Genomic DNA, 23742 nt, shown 5'->3' on the forward strand with positions numbered 1-23742 from the left:
ACCCTAGCCTTTTCCAAGGAAAGACTAGGACTTGAGGATTTGAATTAATTCATCCACTTAACTTACCTTCATAGTTAGAGGTTAACAAAGTGGGAAAAGAATCCAATTCTCTTTATAATTGATAAGGATAACTAGGATAAGACTTCCAGTCTTTATACCTTGCTAAAAGTTTATTTTACTGTTATTTTATTTTATTTGTCATATAATATATTCCCACCTTACTTCCAAAACCCCAATTTTACTTTTTTCATAGCCAATAATAAGAACATACCTCCCTGCAATTCCTTGAGAAGACGACCCGAGGTTTAAATACTCGGTTTTCAATTTTAAAGGGGTTTGTTACTTGTGACAACCAAAACGTTTGTACGAAGGGATTTCTGTCGGTTTAGAGACTATATCTACAACGCGACTGTTTTTATGAAATTCTTTATTGGCAAAAATCCTAACGTCAAACATCCTGAAATTTTCAACAATATATGATAGTTTATGGTGTCCTGCCATTTGGACCATGAATAAGGAGCAACAAAGTGAAGCCCAAATACTGAAATGCCGAATCGGCGTGTGAAACACCCATTAAGGGAGTCTAAAACACCCAAGGAGCCATTTGGCCTTTCAAACTTCAACTAAAGGCGTCTAAAATGCCAATTTCAAGCTCCAAACGTCCACCTTCAAGTTTCAAACTCTAAGTGACCTCTAGAGCATCAATTTGGTACATTTCTTCCACTCAAAGTCCACTCCAATTTCATGCAAACAAGCCCACAATTGTTAACCAATCAAGGCCACAAGAATCATCTAGAATTAGTTAATTTTCATTTGATTGTAATTTGTTTTGAATTTCATTTGAATTTGTAATTTTAGTTAGCTTATAAATAGGGCCTTAGTTTCATCATTTAAAAAAAAGTGATCCAGGGGAAAGAAGGAACGATCTAGGGGGTCTTCGGACTCTCTTTTCACACACTTCACACTCTTCTTCTCTTCCATTTTCTTTCATACCCACCTTTGTAAATATTTTGTTATGCGTCTCTAACTCTTTAAATTGGAAAAGAGAGCTCTATTCCAATTTAATGAGTTGATTTATTTTCATTCTTCATCTTCAATTCTTATTTCATTGCTTCTTTAGAGAGAGTCTTTGTGCTTTAAAGATTTAATTACTATCACGAGAGGGATTAGATCTATTTGAATTCTATGATGAACTTGAGAAAGGAGTCATAGAATTCAGTTTGAGACTTTTCTCTCACAACTCTCTTGATTGATAATTCTTAGCTTAATATGCGAGATGTAATCACTTTGAATTGAGATCTTGAGGGTTGTGTGGCTCTAAATTAGACTCTTCATCTCTTCTCATGAACAATTAGATCAAGAGATTGGCAATTGATCAAGTTAAGAGAAATCAAATCACCGAGAGATTGGAGTTTGATTGCTTATGATTTGTCAAGAGATCAATGATTGTATGATTGAAGTAGAGATGAGAATTGATGATCATGAGAATGCAATATCTCTTTATTCCAATGTTCTTTTCATTCTTAGTTTTTGTTATTTACTTTCTTGCACTTTATTTTCTTGCACTTTACTTTTCTGCAATTTGTTTTCTCGTACTTTACTTTCCTTGCAATTTAACTTTTTAGTACTTTACGTTTGCTTCATTTACTTCTTGTTCTTTATTGCTTTCATTTAATTTCATGTCATTTACAATTATTATTTGCTTATCACTCGAAATTGAACCGTCTAACTATAATAATCAATCAACTATTGCTTGTTTAATCCGTTAATCCTTGTGGAATCGACCTCACTCTTATGAATTTTATTACTTAATATGATCCAGTGCACTTACCGATAATTTTACGGAATATTATTCATCAATTCCGTATCAACTGTAAAACTTAACATAAACACAAAATATAAATGCTCTATCACAACACTAAGATCAGCAGATAACAGCTTGTTTGAAGTTTCCAATAAACAGAATCTAATGGCTTGCCATCAGCAAAACCTTTGCCGTTGCAACTAGAAAAATTATTTTATATATTAAATAAAAAATGTCAAATGTCAAATTACTTTCTTGTCCATGTGGTAATTCTAAGGAGTTTACTTAATATTACATTTAGTTAACACTTTATTAATCTATAATCAAGTTTGCCACTTTTCATTAATTTATTGAACAATCACGGGAGACATCTTTATTAATCATACAATTGTTACTTTGAAAAATTCTAGCCACTAAAAGAGGATAGGTCAAAATTCTAACAAGGTAGATTTTCACACAAAATCCAATAATATTATTTTATGATAAAGGATTAGAATTTTACCAATAAAAATATATTTTAGTTTATATGTGAATAAATTCAATCAATTAAAAAATAATACCTTAGACATTACTATTTTTTTATTGATTTATGACACTAAATCGATTATTTGTCTACGATTATATTAAAATATAAAATATAAACATACATAGACACACACATATATACAAACATTATAATTTTGAGAGTTAAAGTTTAGTATGTATTGTATTTTTTAAAAATGAATAATATTTCGTGATAGTATATCCTGCCTCCTATAAACATCAAAACATGATGCACAGTGAGACGTGGGAATTTAACCTTAATGATTTAACATTATTGTCAAGAATTTAATTTTAATACATAAGTGTAAAACAACTTAACACATACATGTAGCGCGGTACATTATTAAAAATTATTATTATTTTTATTGACTACATGAATGATTATTTAAAAAGACGAATATAATTGCATAATTATATAAAATATTTTATACTATTAATCAAAATTAAAACTCTTATTATCAAAATAAAAGAATATATATACCAAATAAAAATTTATGAGAACATTCAGGTTTTTTATGAGAAAATGTTCACCCAATATCTAAGGATAAAATTATGGGAAAGTCGACTAGCAAATCTCTAATCACAAACAACAGCATTGCTTTGGAATATTCTAATCCATCTACATGGCAACTTTAAATCAAATCACTTCAAACAACAGCATTACATTACTTTGTTTAGTAAATCAAATTACCATGTATGTGATATTATTCTACGTACAATAACCCCAACAAGAGGTATCTACCCATATAAAAATATTAAATGGTAATCTCCCAAACCTCGCAACATCAATAATTTAAACAATTTTGTTAATTTAAACAATTTTGTTAGGAAATCAATAAAAAGTGCAATCTACTACAGCCAGCTAATAACTTTTTTTTAATTTTTTTTTTTGGAAAGAACATTGTTACGGTGGGTAACCGGAGATTGATGGATTGGATGGCGTTGGTTGGCCCAAATGTGCGAAGGAAGGGGATTCCGAATGGGTATGCAACTCGGGAGACTCCGTCCGACTTGTTTGTACAAAGAGATGGGGGTGGTACCTGCAAAGGCACTCCGATGCCTAAGTTAGCAAGGGTGTGAGCAGGTCTAGAGAGTATTGGACTTAGAGATACCTGAGGGGTGTCAGTGTATTTATAGTGGTGAACCAATAACCACCGTTGGAGTAGTGCCATATTTTTAGGGTGTTAACCGTCCCATTATCTTAGGGAGGTTAAGATATGGCTCCTAGAAGTGGTTAGAGAGATTCTAGCGGCAGTTACTCATTTGAATGAGTGTTTATCCGCCAGCTAATCTCGTGCCCGACTTCTTTAGAGCAGGTCGTGGTGAGTACCGACTTCATAGGATGAAGATTGGTACTGGTGAGGCCCAACCCTTTGGATTAGGTCTTTTGCTTGATCCTGGGCCTTTGTTATTAGGCCAGGGTATGAACAGTGTCCCTACTCGAGTCCAATTTTCCTTTCAAGATTTGGGTTCGAGTATTCTACTCAGGGTCGTAGCCGACTTGTAGGAGGACCGACGTGATGGTCCGAAACCGACGTGACCTTTCGTAGCCTTTTGGTTCTGACGGTTACGTCTAATCAAGCGTCGTGTCCATTTAGGGATGTGCGTAGGAAGTGATGGTCTTGGTAACGGTGCATTCTCATTAATGACTGCCCCGTTTTTACCATTGTACCCCCCACGTACTTATAAATATTCTCCCTCTCTTTCATTGTTTCGTTTCTGCGATTTTTCAAATTTTTCCCTTTCACTCGTTCGTGCTGCATTCTCGTGTTTTCGAAGGCTTTTTTTCCTCCTCCAACCCTCATTTTCAGATAAAGGTTAGCTCTTTCTGTAACATGCTTTTCTATTTGCATGCTTTTATTTGTAGATAGATAGGTTGGTTTGTGGACTTTAGTTCCGTATTCCCTCCCTTTAGAGACCGTGTTTTTTATTTTTCTTTTCTTTTCCTTTGTAGGTTTTTGTCACCCTTTTTAAGAAAAGAAATGGCTTTCGTAGATGTTCTTTCTCTGTGGGTTGATGTCACGGTCCTAGGGGAGGAACCTTTGGTCGATACCGAGTTTATCACTCATCTTCGTACTCGCCACAGACTTTGTACCTCTGAGGAAGACGAGCTGAAGTATGAGTTGGTGGTCCCGGGTCCAGAAGACCGGGTTTGTTTTGGGAGGGGCGACGAGGCGGCCCCTCATTTTTTCTTTATGTATGAGTGTATGATCACCCGTTTGGGTGTTTTTCTTCCTTTTTCAGATTTCGAGATGTCTGTTTTGCATCACTGTCGAGTTGCCCCTACTCAGCTTCACCCCAATTCTTGGGGTTTTTTGAAAATTTATCAATTTATTAGCCATGCTTTGGAGTTCCCGACCTCTTTGAAGATTTTTTTCTATCTTTTTCATATGACCAAACCCTTTAGTGGGCTAAACAATAAACAACAGTGGGTGTCTTTCTGAGCCATACAAGGTCGGAGAGTTTTCACCCTTTTTGATGAATCTTTCCATGACTTCAAAAATTATTTCTTCAAAGTGCAAGCTGTAGAGGGTCACCACCCCTTTTTCCTGGATGATAATTCTTCTCCCTATTTTCCTTTATACTGGCTGGAGGCCTCCCCCTGCGAGAAATATGGTCTGGACGACCTGGATGAGGTAGAAGCAGCCATTGTGGGGTTCCTCCGAGAAGCGTGGGGGAGGGCCCCATATTTGGACACTAAAAATTTTCTCCAAGGGTCTCCGACCTTTGTTCAGGCACAGATAGGTAGTTTTCATTTGTTTGTTTAGGGTTCCGACTTGTCTGACTGAATTTTCTAACTTGGCTTAATCTATCATCTATTGTTTTTTCAAAGATGGCAAAGACAAATGCTCAGGAGTCTTATCAGAGAGTCCAGGAGGCTAGAGCAAGGTCTCGCGCCAGGACTGGTGGTGCTAGGGCGGTTATCTCTCCTCCTCCTCCTCCTCGGGACGTTGGGACTTCTTCCCAACCCATTGTGATTTCTTCTTCGGTTTCCTCTCAGCCGCCCCCCTCCGCCCGACCATCCCCTGAGCCAGAGAAGAAGAAGCGCAAGACTTTAGAGTCTGGCTCTTCCGAGGTTAAGGCGGATGCTCTTGCATTCGTCCGAAAGAACATCTATCCCCATGTTCGCATAAGCATGGATGATGTCTCTGTTCGGAGCCACCTTACCACTCTGGTTGAGGAGAGCCTTAAGGCGGCGGGTGTTTGCGGTAAACTCTTAGACATTTTTGAGAAGGTTCCCCTCCGCTCTTTGGGAATGACCTCGAAGGTCGAGGAGCTGGAGGGGAGGCTTCGTATGTTTCAAGAGCATGAGAGGGAGTTGAAGGAGGAAGTTGCCAAGTTGAAGGGGGAGAGAGATAACCTCCGGGAAAAGGAGAGGAAGTTGCAAGCTCGATGCAACATGGAGATGGACTTGAGGAAGACAGCGCAGGATAGCTATCAAAGTTTATTTGAAGATCTTGTGTCTGTGAAGAATGATCTGCTGAATTCTCGGAAGGCATATACCGAGTTGGAGGACTCTATTGCTGATGGTGCCGAGGAGGCTTGGAGGATCTTTAAGGAGCAAGTCGGAGTTATTGCTCCCGACTTGGATCTTTCTCCTTTAGATCCTGACAAAGTCGTTATTGATGGTGTAATTGTGGATCCTCCTGCCCCCGTGATCGTTTCCGAGTCAGAATTGAAGACCCGGGGGCAGAGGATCATTGAGTCCCCTCCTCGTTCTAAGGATGCTCCGAGCTCTTCTGTTATTCCTCCGACTTCCTCTTCATCTCCTGTGGATGCCTCTCTTCCCGGTCCTGGTGGCGCTCCTCCTGACTCTGGTGGTGGTGATCCGTCTATTCCTCTGCAGAAATAATTTTATGTGGCTATATGGGGGATCGGCCTGTGGGTCCCCCCTTTTTTAAACTCTTTATATTTGTTTGTTGGTGGTATTTGTTGAAATACCCTTTTTTAATAAGGGTTTAAATTAACAAAATAAATACCCCTTTTTGGATAAGGGTTTAAGTTACCTTATGCGTGTATGCTTTTCTGATTTTGATTTTTCGAAGTCCCCTTGATCTTTTTCTGAAAACCTTTTCCCTTTGGCTTGTCTGTTTTTTTCTGAGCCTTTTTGTTTAAGGACTTTAGGACAGCCTTTAAACTTTTTCCTAGGTTTTTCAATCTCTTTTTGTTATTCCTTATACTCAACTTTGCTTTATTGAGTTCTTATGACTTAGGTTATTTTTGCGATGCGTTTTTCTTCTACTCGGTTCTTCACTCCGATTTACGGGTCGAATTGTTTCCGAGCTTCTCTACTCGGGTTTTCATTTCGACTTATGAGTCGGGTTGTTTCCGAGTTGTTTATGATCAGCTTATATAACCTCTTTACACCGACTTGTACCTCGTCGTTTTATCCTGATGACCATCTAGATCGGTTCATGGGATTTACACGTTTTGTCGAGCTTAAGTCGGCGCGTTTCGTAGAAAGATTTAGAAAATAGAAAGGAGTTTATAAGAGATATTGTAAATGAAAAAAGATCTTTATTGATCGGGGAGGTACCTTCTTGCTACTAAGGGTTTTTAATAGCCTATTTTCCCTTAGCCTCTACTATGATGCCTCGTTAAAAACCCTCCTCCAGAAAAAACCCTTTGATATTGGGAAAAAATCATGAAGTTGGGAAAAGAGTACATCAGGGAGTAGAGTTCGCTTTTAGCTGTAGTACCTTTTCATATTACAAGCATGCCACGACCTTGGGAACTCAGTGCCGTTCAGGTCGGTCACTCTGTAATAACCTTTTCCTAAGACCTCATTGACTTTGTATGGTCCCTTCCAGTTTGTGGCGAGCTTTCCTTCCCCTGATTTGTTGAATCCAATGTCGTTTCTGATTAAGACCAAGTCACTTGGGGTGAATGCTCTTCGAATGACTTTTTTGTTGTATCTTGTAGTCATCCTTTGCTTCAACGCCACTTCTCTTATCTGGGCTTCTTCTTGAACTTCTGGGAGTAAGTCGAGCTCCTCTTTGTGCCCCTATATATTTCCGATCTCGTCGTGGAGAATTACCCTTGGGCTTTGTTCATTGATTTCTATTGGTATCATGGCTTCCACGCCATAAACTAGTCGGAAGGGTGTTTCTCCAGTGGCGGATTGGGGCGTTGTCCTGTAAGCCCATAGCACTTGTGGGAGCTCTTCAGCCCAGGCTCCTTTTGCTTCTTGTAACCTTTTCTTTAGCCCTGCCAGTATGACTTTGTTGGCTGCTTCGGCTTGCCCATTGGCTTGCGGGTGCTCCACCGAGGTGAACTGATGCTTGATTTTCATACTGGCTACTAAGCTTCTAAAGGTAGAGTCGGTGAACTGGGTTCTATTATCTGTAGTAATGGAATGAGGTATCCCATACCTTGTGATGATATTTTTGTAGAGGAACCTCCGACTTCTTTGTGCGGTGATGGTGGCCAATGGTTCTGCTTCTATCCACTTTGTGAAGTAATCTATTCCCACGATCAGGTATCTGACTTGTCCTGGCGCTTGGGGAAAAGGACCTAACAAATCCATTCCCCATTTTGCAAAGGGCCATGGAGAAGTGATACTGATGAGCTCTTCTGGTGGAGCCACGTGGAAATTTGCATGCATCTGACATGGTTGACACTTTTTCACAAACTCTGTGGCATCTTTCTGCAAGGTCGGCCAGTAGAATCCAGCTCGGATTACCTTCCTGGCTAGTGACCTTGCTCCGAGATGGTTTCCGCAGATCCCACTATGTACTTCCTCTAATACCTCGGCAGTTCTTGAGGTCGGTACACACTTTAATAATGGTATTGATATCCCCCTTCTGTAGAGAATATTTCTCACCAAGGTGTAGTGTTGTGCTTCCCTTCGGATCTTTTTTGCCTCTTTCTCCTCTTTAGGGAGGATGTCGAATTTCATGTATTCGACCAAGGGGCTAATCCATCCGAGGTTTAAACCGACTACCTCAAGTACTTCTTGTTTGTCTTCTGTTTTTACTACTGAGGGTTCCTGGAGGGTTTCTTGGATCAGGCTTCTGTTGTTCCCTCCCGGTTTGGTACTTTCTAACTTGGATAGGGCGTCCGCTCTGCTGTTTAGATCCCGAGTTATGTGTTTGACCTCGGTTTCTGCAAAGCGCCCAAGGTGCTCCAAAGTTTTCTCCAAGTACCTCTTCGTATTTGGGTCCTTTGCCTGATACTCTCTACTTATCTGGGAGGTCACCACTTGTGAGTCGCTGTATATCATCACCTTTGTAGCACCGACTTCTTCTGCCAACTTCAATCCAGCAATCAAGGCTTCATATTCTGCCTGATTATTTGAAGCTGGAAATTCAAATTTTAGGGAAACCTCTATCTGGGTTCCTCTTTCATCTACCAATATTATGCCTACGCCGCTTCCTGTTTTATTGGAGGATCCATCTACATAGAGTTCCCATGTAATTGGTTTTTCCTCCTAATCCCTTGCGTATTCTGCAACGAAGTCGGCGAGGCATTGGGCTTTGATCGCTGTCCGAGTTTCATATCTTAAGTCGAACTCGGAGAGCTCTATTACCCATTGAACCATTCTCCCTGCAACATCCATCTTTTGGAGGATTTGCTTCATGGGTTGGTTCGTACGGACTCTTATTGTGTGGGCCTGAAAGTAAGGTCGTAGCCTTCGCGAGGCTATTACTAAGGAGTAGGCGAACTTCTCTAGTTTGTGGTATCTTAGCTCAGGGCCTTGTAGAACTTTACTGATGAAATAAACTGGATGTTGTCCGACCTCGTCTTCTCTTATCAGGGCTGATGAAACAGCTTTGTCCGCCACGGATAAGTACAGGACGAGGTCTTTTCCAGATACTGGTCGGGTCAGAATAGGAGGTTGGCTTAAAAATTTTTTGAACTCCTGGAACGCCTCCTCGCATTCAGGAGTCCATTCAAACTGACATCCCTTTCTCAATAAGCAAAACAGTGGAAGGGATTTTAATGCCGATCCTGCCAAAAATCTGGAGAGGGCTGCAAGTCGGCCATTCAGCTGCTGGACTTCCCTCAAACAAGTCGGGCTTTTCATCTCTAGGATGGCTCTACACTTATCGGGATTGGCTTCGATCCCTCTTTGTGTTAGCATAAATCCTAGAAATTTTTCTGCCTCCACCGCGAAGGCGCACTTTGCGGGATTTAGTCTCATCCCGTGCAGCCTTATGGTGGCAAAGACTTGTGAGAGGTCGGACAAGAGGTCGACTTCTTTCTTGGTCTTTACCAGCATGTCGTCGACATATACTTCCATTAGATTCCCAAGGTGGGAAGAAAACACTTTATTCATCAACCTTTGATATGTGGCTCCTGCATTCTTCAATCCGAATGGCATGACCACGTAGCAGAAATTAGCTCTGGGTGTGATGAATGATGTCTTCTCCTGGTCTGGCTTATACATTGGGATTTGATTATATCCCGAGTAGGCGTCCATGAATGATAAGTATTGATACCCCGAGCTGGAGTCCACTAGGGTATCAATACTTGGCAGCGGATAAGGGTCCTTGGGACATGCTTTATTTAAGTCGGTATAGTCGACACACATTCTCCATTTACCATTCTGTTTTTTGACTAGCACTACATTGGCTAGCCATGTTGGGTATTTGACTTCTCTGATGAAGCCAGCTTCCAGGAGTGCCTGTACCTGTTCTTCTACTACTAGGGCTCGTTCCGGGCCAAGCTTGCGTCTTCTTTGTTGTACAGGTCGGGACCCTGGGTAAACCGAGAGCTTGTGGGACATGAGCTCGGGGTCTATCCCAGGCATGTCGGAGGCCTTCCAGGCAAAGAGATCGGAGTTATCTCTTAGGAGTTTAGTCAACCCTTGTTTTAGGGTTTTCCCTAGGTTGGCTCATATGTGAGTATTTTTTCCTTCCTCTTTGCCGATCTGTATCTCCTCCGTTTTTCCTCCCGGTTGTGGTCGCAGCTCTTCTCTGGCCCTTGCACCTCCGAGCTCTATTGTGTGAACTTCTCTGCCCTTTCCTCTCAGATTTAGGCTTTCATTGTAGCATTTCCTTGCCAATTTTTTATCTCCCCTTACCGTTGCTATCCCCGCTGAAGTCGGGAATTTCATGCAAAGGTGGGGTGTAGATACCACTGCTCCGAGTCGATTTAGAGTAGCTCTGCCGATTAAAGCATTATATGCTGACCCTACATCGATGACTATGAAGTCTATACTCAAAGTCTTTGATTTTTCCCCCTTTCCAAAAGTGGTGTGGAGGGGCAAAAATCCCAGTGGTTTTATTGGCGTGTCCCCTAATCCGTATAGGGTGTCGGGGTAGGCTCTTAATTCTTTCTCATCCAACCCTAGTTTGTCAAAAGCGGTCTTAAAAAGGATGTCCGCCGAGCTTCCTTGGTCCACTAGGGTTCTGTGGAGATGGGCATTTGCCAGGATCATAGTTATTACTACTGGATCATCGTGTCCAGGGATTATTCCTTGCCCATCTTCTTTTGTGAATGAAATGGTAGGGAGGTCGGATGACTCTTCTCCGACCTGGTAGACTCTTTTGAGATGAGTTTTGCGAGAGGATTTGGTGAGTCCTCCTCCCGCGAACCCTCCTGAGATCATATGAATATGTCTCTCCGGAGTCTGCGGCGGTGGGTCTCTTCTATCCATATCATCTCGCTTTCTCTTTCCATGACCGTCCGACCTTTCTGTGAGATATCTGTCAAGCCGACCTTCTCTAGCCAGCTTTTCTATCACATTTTTAAGGTCGTAACAGTCGTTTGTGGAGTGACCATATATTTTATAGTACTCACAGTAATCGCTGCGGCTCCCCCCTTTTTTATTTTTAATGGGTCTAGGGGGTGGCAGTCTTTCAGTGTTACAAATCTCTCTGTATACATCCACTATAGAAACTTTCAGAGGAGTATAAGAGTGGTATTTTCTTGGTCTCTCGAGACCGAGTTCTTCCTTTTTCTTGGTTTCCCTTTCCCTCTCTTTTGTTGAGGGAGGGAGCCCAGGGCGCCAACTCAGGTCTCTCAACTTAGCGTTTTCCTCCATATTGATGTACTTTTCGGTTCTTTCCTGTACATCACTTAGAGAAACGGGGTGTCTTTTAGATATGGATTGTGAGAAGGGGCCTTCTCTGAGTCCATTGACTAACCCCATTATAACTGCCTCTGTGGGCAGGTCTTGAATCTCTAAACATGCTTTATTGAACATTTCCATATAGGCTCATAAGGATTCTCCGACCTCCTGTTTTATTCCTAGGAGGCTCGGTGCATGTTTCACTTTGTCCTTCTAGATTGAGAACCTCATCAAAAACTTCCTTGAGAGGTCTTCAAAACTAGTAACCGACCTCGGGGGGAGGCTGTCGAACCACTTCATCGCTGCTTTCGATAGGGTGGTCGGGAAAGCTTTGCATCGCGTAGCATCGGAAGCATCAGCTAGGTACATCCGACTTTTAAAATTGCTCAAGTGATGCTTTGGATCTGTGGTTCCGTCATAGAGGTCCATATCGGGGCTTTTGAAGTTCCTCGGAACTTTTGCCCTCATTATGTCCTCGTTGAAAGGATCCTCCCCTCCTAAGGGCGGCTCTTCTCGTTCATCACGGGAGTTGTGACCTTTGAGGGAGGATTCTAACTTTAAGAGTTTTCTCTCTAACTCTTTTCGTCGTTCCATCTCCTCTTTTAGGTTCTTTTCGGTTTCCTTTTGTCGCTCCCGTTCTTGTTCTAATTGTTCCAGGCGACTGTGGACTAATCCCATGAGTTCAGTTACATGGGATGGCCCCTCTTTCTCTGATTCGCGTCCTTCTGAAGAGTTTACCTTCGGGTTTTTTACTCCGGAGGTACCTTCCCTGTGTTGATCATTAATTTCCTGGTGGAGGGTCAAGTCTGCATCATTATTGCCTGTGTCTATATTCTCTTGTTCAGAATCTGACCCCACATGACCCTCTTCGGGGGATCTGTCCGCCATCACTGGTTGATCTCTCGGGTCCCCGGCAACGGCGCCAATGTTACGGTGGGTAACCGGAGATTAATGGGCTGGATGGCGTTGGTTGGCCCAAATGTGCGAAGGAGGGGGATTCCAAATGGGTATGCAACTCGGGAGACTCCGTCCGACTTGTTTGTACGAAGAGATGGGGGTGGTACCTGCAAAGGCACTCTGATGCCTAAGTTAGCAAGGGTGTGAGCAGGTCTAGAGAGTATTGGACTTAGAGATACCTGAGGGGTGTCAGTGTATTTCTAGTGGTGAACCAATAACCACCGTTGGAGTAGTGCCATATTTTTAGGGTATTAACCGTCCCATTATCTCAGGGAGGTTAAGATATGGCTCGTGGAAGTGGTTAGAGAGATTCTAGGGGCAGTTACTCATTTGAATGAGTGTTTATCCGCCAGCTAATCTCGTGCCCGACTTCTTTAGAGCAGGTCGTGGTGAGTACCGACTTCATAGGATGAAGATTGGTACTGGTGAGGCCCAACCCTTTGGATTAGGTCTTTTGCTTGATCCTGGGCCTTTGTTATTGGGCCAGGGTATGAACAAACATAAATTCAATTATCATGAGAAATATTCAAAATCTAAAAAAAATATTTAAAGCTAATAAAAATAAACATCCAAAATTACTGTAAAAAAAATCCAAAATCTAATAAAAAAATAGATATAAAAAATTATTTTAAAAAATTCAAAACCTAATAAAAGAAAACATCCAAAAATATTAGAAAAAAAACATCTAAAACTATTAAAAATATCTAAAACCTAAAAAGAAAACATATATAAAAACATTCAAAACATATAAAAAAGACACATCTGAAACCTACAAGAAGAAGAATGTTGTTGTAAAAAGAATATCCAAAACCTAATAAAAAGAAATTTTTGAAATGTAACAAAAAAAAAGTCCAAAATCTAAGAAAAACGGGAGATCCAAAATCATTTTAAAAAATCCAAAACCTAATAAAATTATAGAAAAAAAAGCATCCGAAGACTAAAAAAGGAAACATCTAAAACTATTAAACAAAATCATCCAAAACCCAAAAAGACGAAACATTCAAAGCATAAAAAAAAGAAACATCCAAAACCTAAGAGAAAAAAAATCTAAAGCTAATAAAAAAATAATCAAAAACCAAGATCTTACGCGAGGAGATGGAGGAGTAGCCGCACTGTTCTCGCACAAGGAGATGGGCACCGCAGTGAGAATTTGGAAGGTAATGCAGGTGTGCGGCAGCACAACAACCAATAACAGACCAGGAGGGGCCAATGGTGCAGAGTGTGAGAAGCGTTTGAAAGAGGAGATGCAGGTGTACGATGGTGCGACGATCGACAAAGGAACAAGAGGGATTGGCAGCGCAAAAAGTGAGAGGGAGGCAACGTCGCGGCATTGGAGGAGAGGGAGATCGCGGTTCCGGAGCGTTATCGGTTGGAATAGTGGGACGCACATCTTGAGAGTGCGAAAGTAGTATTTTTAAATTTTAAAATCAAGTTGTAATTTTTTTGAATTTTAAAATCAGGTTTATGGCTAATTGGCTCTAGTTAGTTACCTATACTTTTTCTAATTTAAGAATCAGATATAAACTAAAATGTAACTGCATTACCAACAATCATGGTATGATATCAAGGTTGCCAATATACCTGAATATCACCATCAAGGAAAATTAACAATGCATGATGAGTTTCACCAGCAGTTATCATTTTTCAACTTCAAACAAAGAAAACTTTCTACTACTACTAGTTTGTCCAGTGTGGAGAGTGAATAGTGATGATAAAAAGATAAAAAAAAAAAAAAAAAAAAAAGAAGACACCTCTTTTTCGTTCATGTAACATCCCTAAATATTATATTCTAGTGATATATAACTGATTACGATGAAACAATCAATGCAGTTTAGTCCATTCCAGAATTGGTGATGCAACAACGTTTAATCTAACCTCAATTAGTTTTACATATGTCCGGAACATGTAACATTGAAGCCATAGATATCCATGCAGCTGAAATGTCATCTCTTAGCGCATTAATTGACAACCATTCAGTTTTACATGAAATGAGATAGGCGTTGGAAATCATAATCATGCATGGAGCTGGATATAACGTTTCCAACCAAAATTTCAACGGGACGACACAGAGCAAAGTTGAATCTAGTCTTTCCAGCACCTCAATGATCTTCGATCTTCTTCAAGCCCTTCATGTCCGTTGTTTCAACTCTGCATTAGACATAAAAATCGAAAGATTCATGCTTTACATCTTATATAAAACAAAATTCATGCCCTTCAAATGTAATTGACAATTGAAGACAAGGTAAGCAAGAGAAAATTCCCATGAATAAACCGATTTCATTTATTCTTCCAACAAACCCTACTCCGCTCTTTTTCAAACACATATAAGGAATCAGTTCCGACATAGCCATGCTTTAAATGAACATGTGACCCAAAGCAACTGGTTAGATAACATGGCAAATAGAAACACTTAATGAAAGATTGTGTTCCTAAAGCCTTCTTGTTCTTGCTTTTGCTAGAATCTGATTGACAAAATAGAGCGGCATAAATGATTATGCCAACTAAGTCATCATATATCATTTTAACAAGCTTTTATATTAGCATTGATAATTTTGTAGTGTGTGCTCAGAGAAAGGGAACTGAAAAGTTAAAGGGGAGAAGAGAAGAAAAAAGAAGGCTGGAAAGGGCGATCACAAGTTTAAAACTTACGTTGAACCATACAGCATAATCTTCTGAACTTTTGTAATCTCGGAACCAGTCTGGTTGTCCTCAATAAATATTGTCAAGCTGATCAAGCAATCAACCTAATTAACAGCTGATCCACCAGTTTGATGATAACTGTGGAAGATACCTTCCAAAAGGAAAGAATTAAGGAAAACAACTTACCTACGAACATTTTGGAATTTGACATACTTTACAAGTACTGGTTTCCCCTGACATAGTAGAAGTTGTACAAGTATGATGTGAATTTATTACAAAATGCTTACAAAATATACCAAGGAATAGTACTTTGATATATGTTACTCGAGACCTTAGAAGAGGCGCAGTAAGGACAGAGCTACTGATTAATTACCTTAAGATTGTCTGGGGTCAAAACTGCCATGTCGCTTGGTGGATAGTCATTGACATTACTGCCAATAATTAACAATCAGCAACTGATCAAATTACAGTACACATATTTTATTGAAATCAATGAAGCCAACGTTTACCTAAATCCCATGTGCTCCTTGTTAGAGAACAGCTTAACAGTCTTGGGGCCTAAAAGATAACATTGAATTCCAATTATAATCTTGTCGAAGTAAAGAAAATACAATATAAATACATACACGGGCATACACAGACACATAATGATCCTTAGTATCTGAATATTAATAACAACAACAACAACAATAATAATATAAAGCAAATAGCCAATTAACAGGGCAGATATAATTGGAATATGAATTTTGCAACATATAGATCACATCTAAAATCAAAAGAACTGGAGTATGATCATCATATCTAGATCGTATCTAAACCATACACTCACTGCTTGGATACTGTTATTCCATCGAGGAAAGAAGCATTTAAGATAAAATAAACGTCTTCTAAAAAAATTAGAAATGGCTGTTACTGTCAAGTAAATTATTCAGCCATACAAAAAATGAGAGAGGTGATGAAAGTTTATGGATAAACATAAATGGGCAACTAGTTTCCCTTCATATAACAAATGAGAAAAGGCCATGAAGCTGTTTCACAACCATAAACATAAGGGTTTTTCTTAGAGCATCCATAACCCTAATGGTATGGGGAATAATTAAGGAATCATAAAGAGAAATTATAAAACTTTTATGACATCCAATGCATTGGAAAATAAAACTTTAATTTTTTTTTTTAATATAAACTCTCATGTTAATTCTCTAAGTAGTGCCATGTTAACGAAATCCCTAATAGTTAAATGAACAACAAACTATATCATCACTATGAATATTACTGCTGAATAACTCAGCCAAAACAGTTCGACAAAGCAGCTTCAAATTTGAAGCCAACCAAATATATATTCACATAAATATGTTAATAGAACTTCGATTCGAGATGCAAGCTTTTGAAGATTCATGATAAATACCTTCCTCCTCAGGACCCTTGACAAGAATGGAATGGAGTTTAATTACTTGTGTAAATGGAATATACAGCAGAAGCTGCTCATCCGCATCACTGTCCAGATGCAAACCATCATCTTCTCTATACCCCTGTTTGTCAATACAAACATTCAATTACATAAGACACACCTATAACCAACTCAAAACTTTTCTTTAAGAAAAATTGCAGCAATTCCAACAATGAATAAGGGCTTTCAGAAAAGCACAATAACTTGCTACAGAGAAAGATAAAACTAAAAATGAAAACAGGAAACATCAAATTCATACAAGTGAGAATGATTCTATGATTCTACAAACGTAAAATAAATAAATGAATAATTAATAAACCTGTTTGAGAGCATTGGGGAGAGAATGGGTTGAGCTCTGATTGAGGCATTCAACGCCAGACCAGTCTATGAAGTCTAACAGATCAACCTGATCAACACACCAGAAGAAGGTTCACAACTTTGATACGGAAAGGGGAAAAAGAAAAAGAAGAAGACGGAATGAATGGAAGAGAAGATTTGATGAATTGGAATCTTACTTGACCCTTTTGAATTGCACTCGCTGATTCCCCAGACATTGCTGACACAGAGAAGAAGAAGAAGAAGAAAAAAAAGGGAATCGAACGAAGAAAGGAAGAGACTCGCGTAAATGAGAAAGGGAGAATGGAAATATGGAATAAACACCCAGCGTGACTGCGTGGGATTTGGGTGCGCTTTTGTGTCATTGTGTGTGTGAAACGACGACGTTGGACCTCTAATTAGAACACCGGCATAATTATATCATCAAATTACTAATTTCAAAAATGTAAACCTATATAAATGGTTATATCTTAACAAATTATTTTAAAAGATAATTATTTGACCTAATTTTTTTGGTGTTCATTATCTTCATACCTAATTATTAACTAGTAATGTTGCTTTGTGTCTTTTTATGAAGTTTTTACAGAAAAAAAAAAACGAAATTGAAATATACTCATAGAATTCGTTTTTTAATTTTTATATGATAGTGGAGAGGATGATTTGTACCTTTGAAACAGGGATACTTTGTTGAGTTGTCATATCTACGTATTGGACACATTTTAGATATTGACATTTATTGACATTTGTCTGATCGGGCCTGCTACACATACAAGCCTACAAGCATACAAGTTGGCCCAGCCCAAACAGAACTCACGCGCATGAAGAGAGATAACATAGCGCGTCAAAATCACGCGCTCAACATTCGAACGGTTACGTATGGCAGACTCTTCCACTTCTTCCACTTCTTCCATTTCTCAAGGCGCTTCCAAAACAACGAAACCCTCCCATTTTCGAGCGAAAATCAAAGTTCAAAATATAGAAATCGTAGTTTGAAAACTGCATCAAAACACCATCAAACTCTCCGTGAAGAATCTGAAGAAAAAACAAAGCAACAATACTCAACGTAAGTCCATTAAGATACTGTATATTTTACTTTTCTTCTACGTCGTTCTTCTAGGATTTACTATTACTCTTGCTTCTTTGTTACACTGTTCTAAGTTCTACGTCGTTCTTCTAAGTTCTACGTCGTTCTACGTTGTTATTCTAAGTTCTCCTGCTATTTTTGTTGATTTTTGGGGGTTTATTGCGTAGATTCAGGGGTGTAAACTGCTTAACCTTGTAATGTGGCTTGATATTGAAGCATGGTTGAGTGATATCTGACTGATATCTATATGGATGTATCTGAATAATATCTATGGGTGTATCTCACTGTAATCAATGGCTGTATCTTATTGATATCTTTGGGTGTATCTGACTCATATATATGGGTGTATCTTACTGTTATCAATGGGTGTATCTTGTTGATATCTTTGGGTGTATCTGACTCATATACATGGGTGTATCTTACTGTTATCAATGGGTGTATCTTATTGTTATTAATGGGTGTATCTGAGTCATATATATATGGGTGTATATTACTGATATCTTTGGGTGTATTTTTAGTTTCAGAGAAAATGGCAGCAAGAAACCAAACAAAAGACCTTAAATGTGCCACACATCTCCTGAATGATAAGTTCAGAAACATGACTGAGGAGAAGAAGGCGATTGTGAGGGATCTTGGATTCGGTGGGTTGATGCACATCCCACCACTGAGGGTGGATCACCAACTCTTAAGGGAGCTGGCAAACAACTTCAAACTTGGGGAGAACAGACTGAAGACAGGATATGGTTCTTTCCAAATAACCCCAAAAAAAATAGGTGATGCGCTTGGCATCAATGCAACAGGTAATTAGCTCAAAATTATAGGTGTATATTAAGTTGTTGCTTGGGTGTATATTAACCTGATGCTTGGGTGTATTTGAACCGACTTGGATGCTTTGTTGTCTTCCTTTTTGTAGGAGATCTATTTCTTGAGAAAGTTGACTATAAGAAACTTTCTGATGATGACAAAATAATTTATAGAAGATTCCAGGGTAAGACCCTCAAAAGTCTTACCGATGAAATGATGGAAATTGGCGTTGGCAACGAAGAGGAACGCCTGATGTTCAAGAGGATATTCATCCTCTACATACAGATGGCGTTCCTTTTGCCAACGACGATAAACAAAATATCGCCCGTGCACCTGGCCCCAATTTTTAAGATGGACGGCATATCGGAGAGAAACTGGGGGGCATGTTTTGACCTTCATGGTCAAGGGCATCACAGACTATCAAGAGAAGAAGAAGAAGGCAATCAATGGCTGCCTCTTCGCCCTGATGATAATCTACTTTCATCTTTCAAAAAACAAAGGCAAGAACAGGGCTGAAAGACCACCAAAGCCCTGGATTGCCAACTAGACTAAGGAGCAGTTGGTGGAAAGAATGACTGCAGAAAGAGAGGAAATTTTGGTAAGTAAACATAATAAGTTGGGTGTATTTTATTTACCCGAATGCTGCTAACTAAAATATCTCATGTTTCAGGGGATTGTGAAGATGGCAGAGACAAGAGAAAAAATGAAAAAAAAAAAGAAAAAAAAGAAAAAAAACAAGAAATAAAAAAAACAAAAAAAGGAAGGCGAGCCCAACATCGTCTTCGGAGACAGAAACTACTAACAGTGACACTTCTACCTCTGAGTCTGAGGCTCAAGAAGACTCAGAGGATTCGGGAAGAAAACACCCCGGCAAAAAGGGAAAAAAGTAAGTACCATACTTGGGTGTAATTTCTTTTTCGGGTTGGGTGTATTTTGTCTGTTCACGTTGGGTGTATGTAGCTTATTAAGCAGGGTGTGTTTCGTTTGCTGCATTGGGTGTATATTGTATATTTAATTGGGTGTATCTCGTGAATCCATTTGGGTGTATTTTTAGTATGTTCTAAATGACAATTGTTTGCCTTCCAAAATGGACTCAAGAAAAAGAAAGCAGAGGCAAGAGGAGTCAGATTCTGATTCAGAATCTGAATCTGAACCAAGTGATGAGTAATGTCCTGAAATTAATACTCCTTTCTTTTGGCTATTTTATAAAGATTTTGTGTATTAACTGAAGTGTCTATTATTAACTTATAGGAGCGAAGAATCATCACCTGCGGAGAAGGAGAAGAAAAAGAAAAAAACAAAAACAACTCCAAAAAAGTAAGCAATTCTTTGGATAAAATTCTGTGATAAAATTAATTTTTTATTTTTGATTGGTACTGTTTTTTTTTCCACCCAGAACACAACAAAAAAAGAAAAAAGTTGTTGTGGAGGATTCACCTCCTGAAGAAGATCAATACTTTGACGGGTACAGTACCTCGGAAGCTATACTACGGTCTATCATCGTAATTATTTTTGTTAACGTCTTATTTTATGAATGTAGTGAGAGATATGAAATATCAAGTGACGAACTCGATGAATGGCTAAGGGAAAACGTTGATAAATCTGCTGCAGAGGGGTATGTCTTGCTGGGCTGTGTATTTGAGATTTTGTTGTCTTTTGTTTGCTAATAATTGTATCTTGTTTCGCAGGGAGAACCAAGCTGACCTGCGATCGACAGAAGGTCGCTATGTGTCCTCTGAAACGTAAGAAGCTTTATTATTTAATAAAATCTTGTTATCATGATTTGGATGTATTCTGTGAAACAATTTGGGTGTATTTTGTGGATCAAGTTGGGTGTATCTTGTTTACTAAGTTGGATGTATATTTCGTTTGAATAACATGAAATCTGTTTAGACTACCGGCTGTGAACTTGGGAAGTGATGATAGACACTCTCAAGGACGCACAGAACAGAGTAGTGTAAACCAGCCGTCTCAGAGCATGTAATTTCTCTTTCAAATAACCGTTACTTTTGTTCTTCTAATAACTTCTACTTCTAATTCTGTATATATTTTTTTTAGAAAAAAAGCCCTTTATTATTTTATTCAAGAAAAAAAAGACAGCAAAAAAAGCAAAAACTGCAAGTATGTAAGTTCTCAAAAAACAAAGCCCGTCTTCTTTTTGAATTGTTCGGGTGTATTTTTTGACCTTCTTTGGGTGTATTTTAGGTTGACTCCGACTGATTCGAATATCATGGTTGTGAGGGAACAAACACCGTCGGAAGCGCTTGCAATGTGAGTTTTCCAAGAATATTTCAACCTTATAACCTTATTATTTTCAAATACGTTGTTAACCTTTCATTTTTATTCTTGTTTAGAGTCCCGATCCAGTTTTTTGTGCCGGCATCCCAACAAACAACCACTGACGCAGATTTCGAACCAACACCTATGCTACAGATTGAAGGGGCTAGAGAAACGTAAGAAAATAGTATTGGGTGTATATTTATTTAGGGTTTGGGTGTATATTTGCTAACAGTTTGGGTGTATATTCTTCCTGATCAATTTTGTGTAACTGTGCAGCACTCCTGAAACCCCCAAACAACTTGATGAAACAACACCCAAGCTTCCCCCAGCTCCAACAAAAATGTAAGTTCATCAGACTAAAATCAATCTTTGCTTATCATACGTATATTCTTATTCTTACTCTTGTTCTTATACATAATGACGCAGTCATCCAGCCACAGAAGACGCTGCTGCCCTGTTGATGATGGCACGGACAGCAACCTATGTTCCTAAAACAGATCCGGGGATGCCATCATTCAGCCTCGGATTGACAGATTCAAGCCAGGAGGGGGCGTCAATGCAGGAGACAGAAAGGGAAAAATCTCCAGAAACTGCAACTATGCTAGAACAATTAGACAGTTTGGTCCAAAAATTAGCAAGCAGTGCGGCAAAGGGAAAAGACGAAAGTCCACAAATTCAGAGGGAGACTGGGGGAGAAAGTTCTGCAAAGTTTGAAACTCCTGGGGGAATAAATCAAATTCCGGATGATATGAAACAAAAGTGCTACATCTGGGGGACGAGACTGAAGGAAGACGCAGATGGCGATAATGATGAGTATGAGGAGATATGCACTCTGATTGGCCAAGGAGAATACATTTTGATGAGAACGCACCTTGCATCCCTCCAGGCAAAAAGTGATATAGAATCTCAGGTAATTTTAGACTAACATTAATGTTTTTACACCAAAGTCAACTGCAATGTTTATTAATTTAAAATTGATTTCTAGATTGTATCTGCCATCTGCCTCATCCTAAACCAGAAAAATGAAAAGAGGTTTCAGGAACAAATATACTGTCTCCCCCCCGATATTGTGGTAAGTGTTACTTCTACGAACTTTGGGTGTATTTTATGCATTGATTTGGGTGTATTTTTTAGCTTAGATTGGGTGTAAGTTGTGTATTTTCAATATTTCATTTCTTGTATCGCAATTCTTGCAGAGCATGGCACTTTCGGATCACCCAAGGGGGGAATTCATATCACCGAAAACGAAAAAAGAATTCAGGGTGGAAGCCTACCCGAGTTTCATTCACTTCATAGATAGAAAAAAATTAAGTTCGCATCCATATGTAAGTTTTCGTTTCGTAAATTTGTTAGTACGCTTATTTACTTATATGCCAAATAAAATAACAGACCGTTGAAATGTGGCAATCCTTCAGATTTTTGCTCCTGTTTGCCACTCGGGACATTGGTGGTTATGGCTGATAAATACAACAAAGCGGAAATGTCAAATACTTGACCCGCTACACAAAAAAGCTCCAAGCGATGAGAGAAAGGACTTTAATAAATTCACTGTAAGTTGCCTCTGTCTTCTTTACTTTAATAGATAGGTCTATTTTGAAGGTTGAGTTGGGTGTATATTCCATATTCAGTTGGGTGTATCTTGTCCATTCATTCGGGTGTATTACTGATTTGTTTTGGTATTTAAGGGATATGTATTTTCAAGATTGATAACATATGCCGGCGGGAAACCTCTCGAGAAAGGCGAGAAAGAGAAGGAAATTAAAGCCTCATATGTTAAAATATCAGGCCAAAAAACAAGGTATAAATTTGTGACTGTGAACATTAAACTTTCCTAAATGAGATTTGTAATTTATTTTCTTCGTTTTCAGCTATGACTGCGCTATCTACGTAATGAAGTGGCTTGAGTTAATTGAGCCGGAAAACATTAAAAAGGAGAAGTATGAATGGGATAATTGGACACAGGTAACTGTCTTTAGAACTATATAACTCTGTATTACTTTACTGAATTAATATTTCTGTTTAAACATAACATACTTTTTAATTGTAGGAGGAGGTGGACCACTATAGAGTGGAGTATGCTTCCCGGATACTATTCAGTGAGATGAATAAACAGAGAGATCGGGCAATTAGAGAGAGTAGTGCTATAAGGCTGTCGAAGCCATCCTCTGTATTATTGAGTCTGTTTTGTCAGATTAATTCTGCTGATATAGAAACTGGGTAATCCAACTGCTGGGTAGTTTGTAAATTGAACAAATGATGTAAATATTTGCCATTTATCAACAACTTCTATTCGATGTATATTTTTTCCGATAGTTAAATTATCTGTGATGGTAAACTGCCTGTGATGTATTCAAAAGCTGTATTACAGGTGGTAAAATATGAAGAAAAAATAAAGGCATATATAAACGTAAATTATAAACTGTTACACCCAATGCAAGTCTAATAATACACCCGAGGTTGAATAAAAAATACACCCAACTGTCTGTGCTGTATTCAAAATGAATGAATTGCATGTACTAAAATATGAAGAAAAACATCAACTGAAATATACGCCCATAACCTGTGAATTTTTACAGCTTTTGTTCTATATGTATCTATATATGTGTCTATATGTAAATTGTCAATTAACAAAAATACACCCAAAAGAAACAGAGCTTTTACACCCATACTCTTTATAACTATACACCCAAAGAGTTATCCCCTGCTGCTTGTACCCTGAGCTGATAATTTATAACTTGTCCCTGATATTGGCTGCAATTTGAATGCGCCGCTGATGCAGCATCAAACAGGTTTATCTGAATATAACACTCCCGCATTAGCTAAACTATTAA

At 38.9% G+C, this 23742-nt stretch overlaps 1 protein-coding gene and 1 long non-coding RNA gene across 2 annotated transcripts; one reads left to right on the plus strand and one right to left on the minus strand.

Annotated features, from left to right (window-relative positions):
• Window positions 1–14167: 14167 nt before the first annotated feature.
• LOC112710981 (PITH domain-containing protein At3g04780) lies at window positions 14168–17170 on the minus strand. The gene is made up of 8 exons (XM_025763485.3): window positions 16923–17170; window positions 16727–16813; window positions 16366–16489; window positions 15470–15518; window positions 15334–15391; window positions 15147–15193; window positions 14970–15047; window positions 14168–14468 (listed from the first exon to the last, which is right to left on the minus strand). Exons 1-8 carry the CDS (start codon window positions 17106–17108, stop codon window positions 14420–14422), a joined length of 678 nt encoding a protein of 225 aa, XP_025619270.1. The 5' UTR covers window positions 17109–17170; the 3' UTR covers window positions 14168–14419.
• Window positions 17171–20027: 2857 nt separating this feature from the next.
• LOC112712985 (uncharacterized) lies at window positions 20028–20459 on the plus strand. Its single transcript, XR_003158014.2, has 3 exons — window positions 20028–20096; window positions 20172–20246; window positions 20320–20459. It is a non-coding gene; the product is annotated as an uncharacterized lncRNA (long non-coding RNA).
• The last annotated feature ends 3283 nt before the right edge of the window (window positions 20460–23742 follow it).

The sequence above is a fragment of the Arachis hypogaea genome, chromosome 9, assembly GCF_003086295.3.
Source record: "Arachis hypogaea cultivar Tifrunner chromosome 9, arahy.Tifrunner.gnm2.J5K5, whole genome shotgun sequence".
Lineage (NCBI taxonomy): Eukaryota > Viridiplantae > Streptophyta > Magnoliopsida > Fabales > Fabaceae > Arachis > Arachis hypogaea.

Coding starts and splice junctions, on each gene's coding strand:
- LOC112710981 (XM_025763485.3), bottom strand. CDS start 17,108: ATGACACAAAAGCGCACCCAAATCCCACGCAGTCACGCTGGGTGTTTA. Junction 16,490..16,726: donor TCCCCAATGCTCTCAAACAG/GTTTATTAATTA, acceptor ATTGACAAACAG/GGGTATAGAGAAGATGATGG. Junction 15,519..16,365: donor CAAGGGTCCTGAGGAGGAAG/GTATTTATCATG, acceptor GTTATCTTTTAG/GCCCCAAGACTGTTAAGCTG.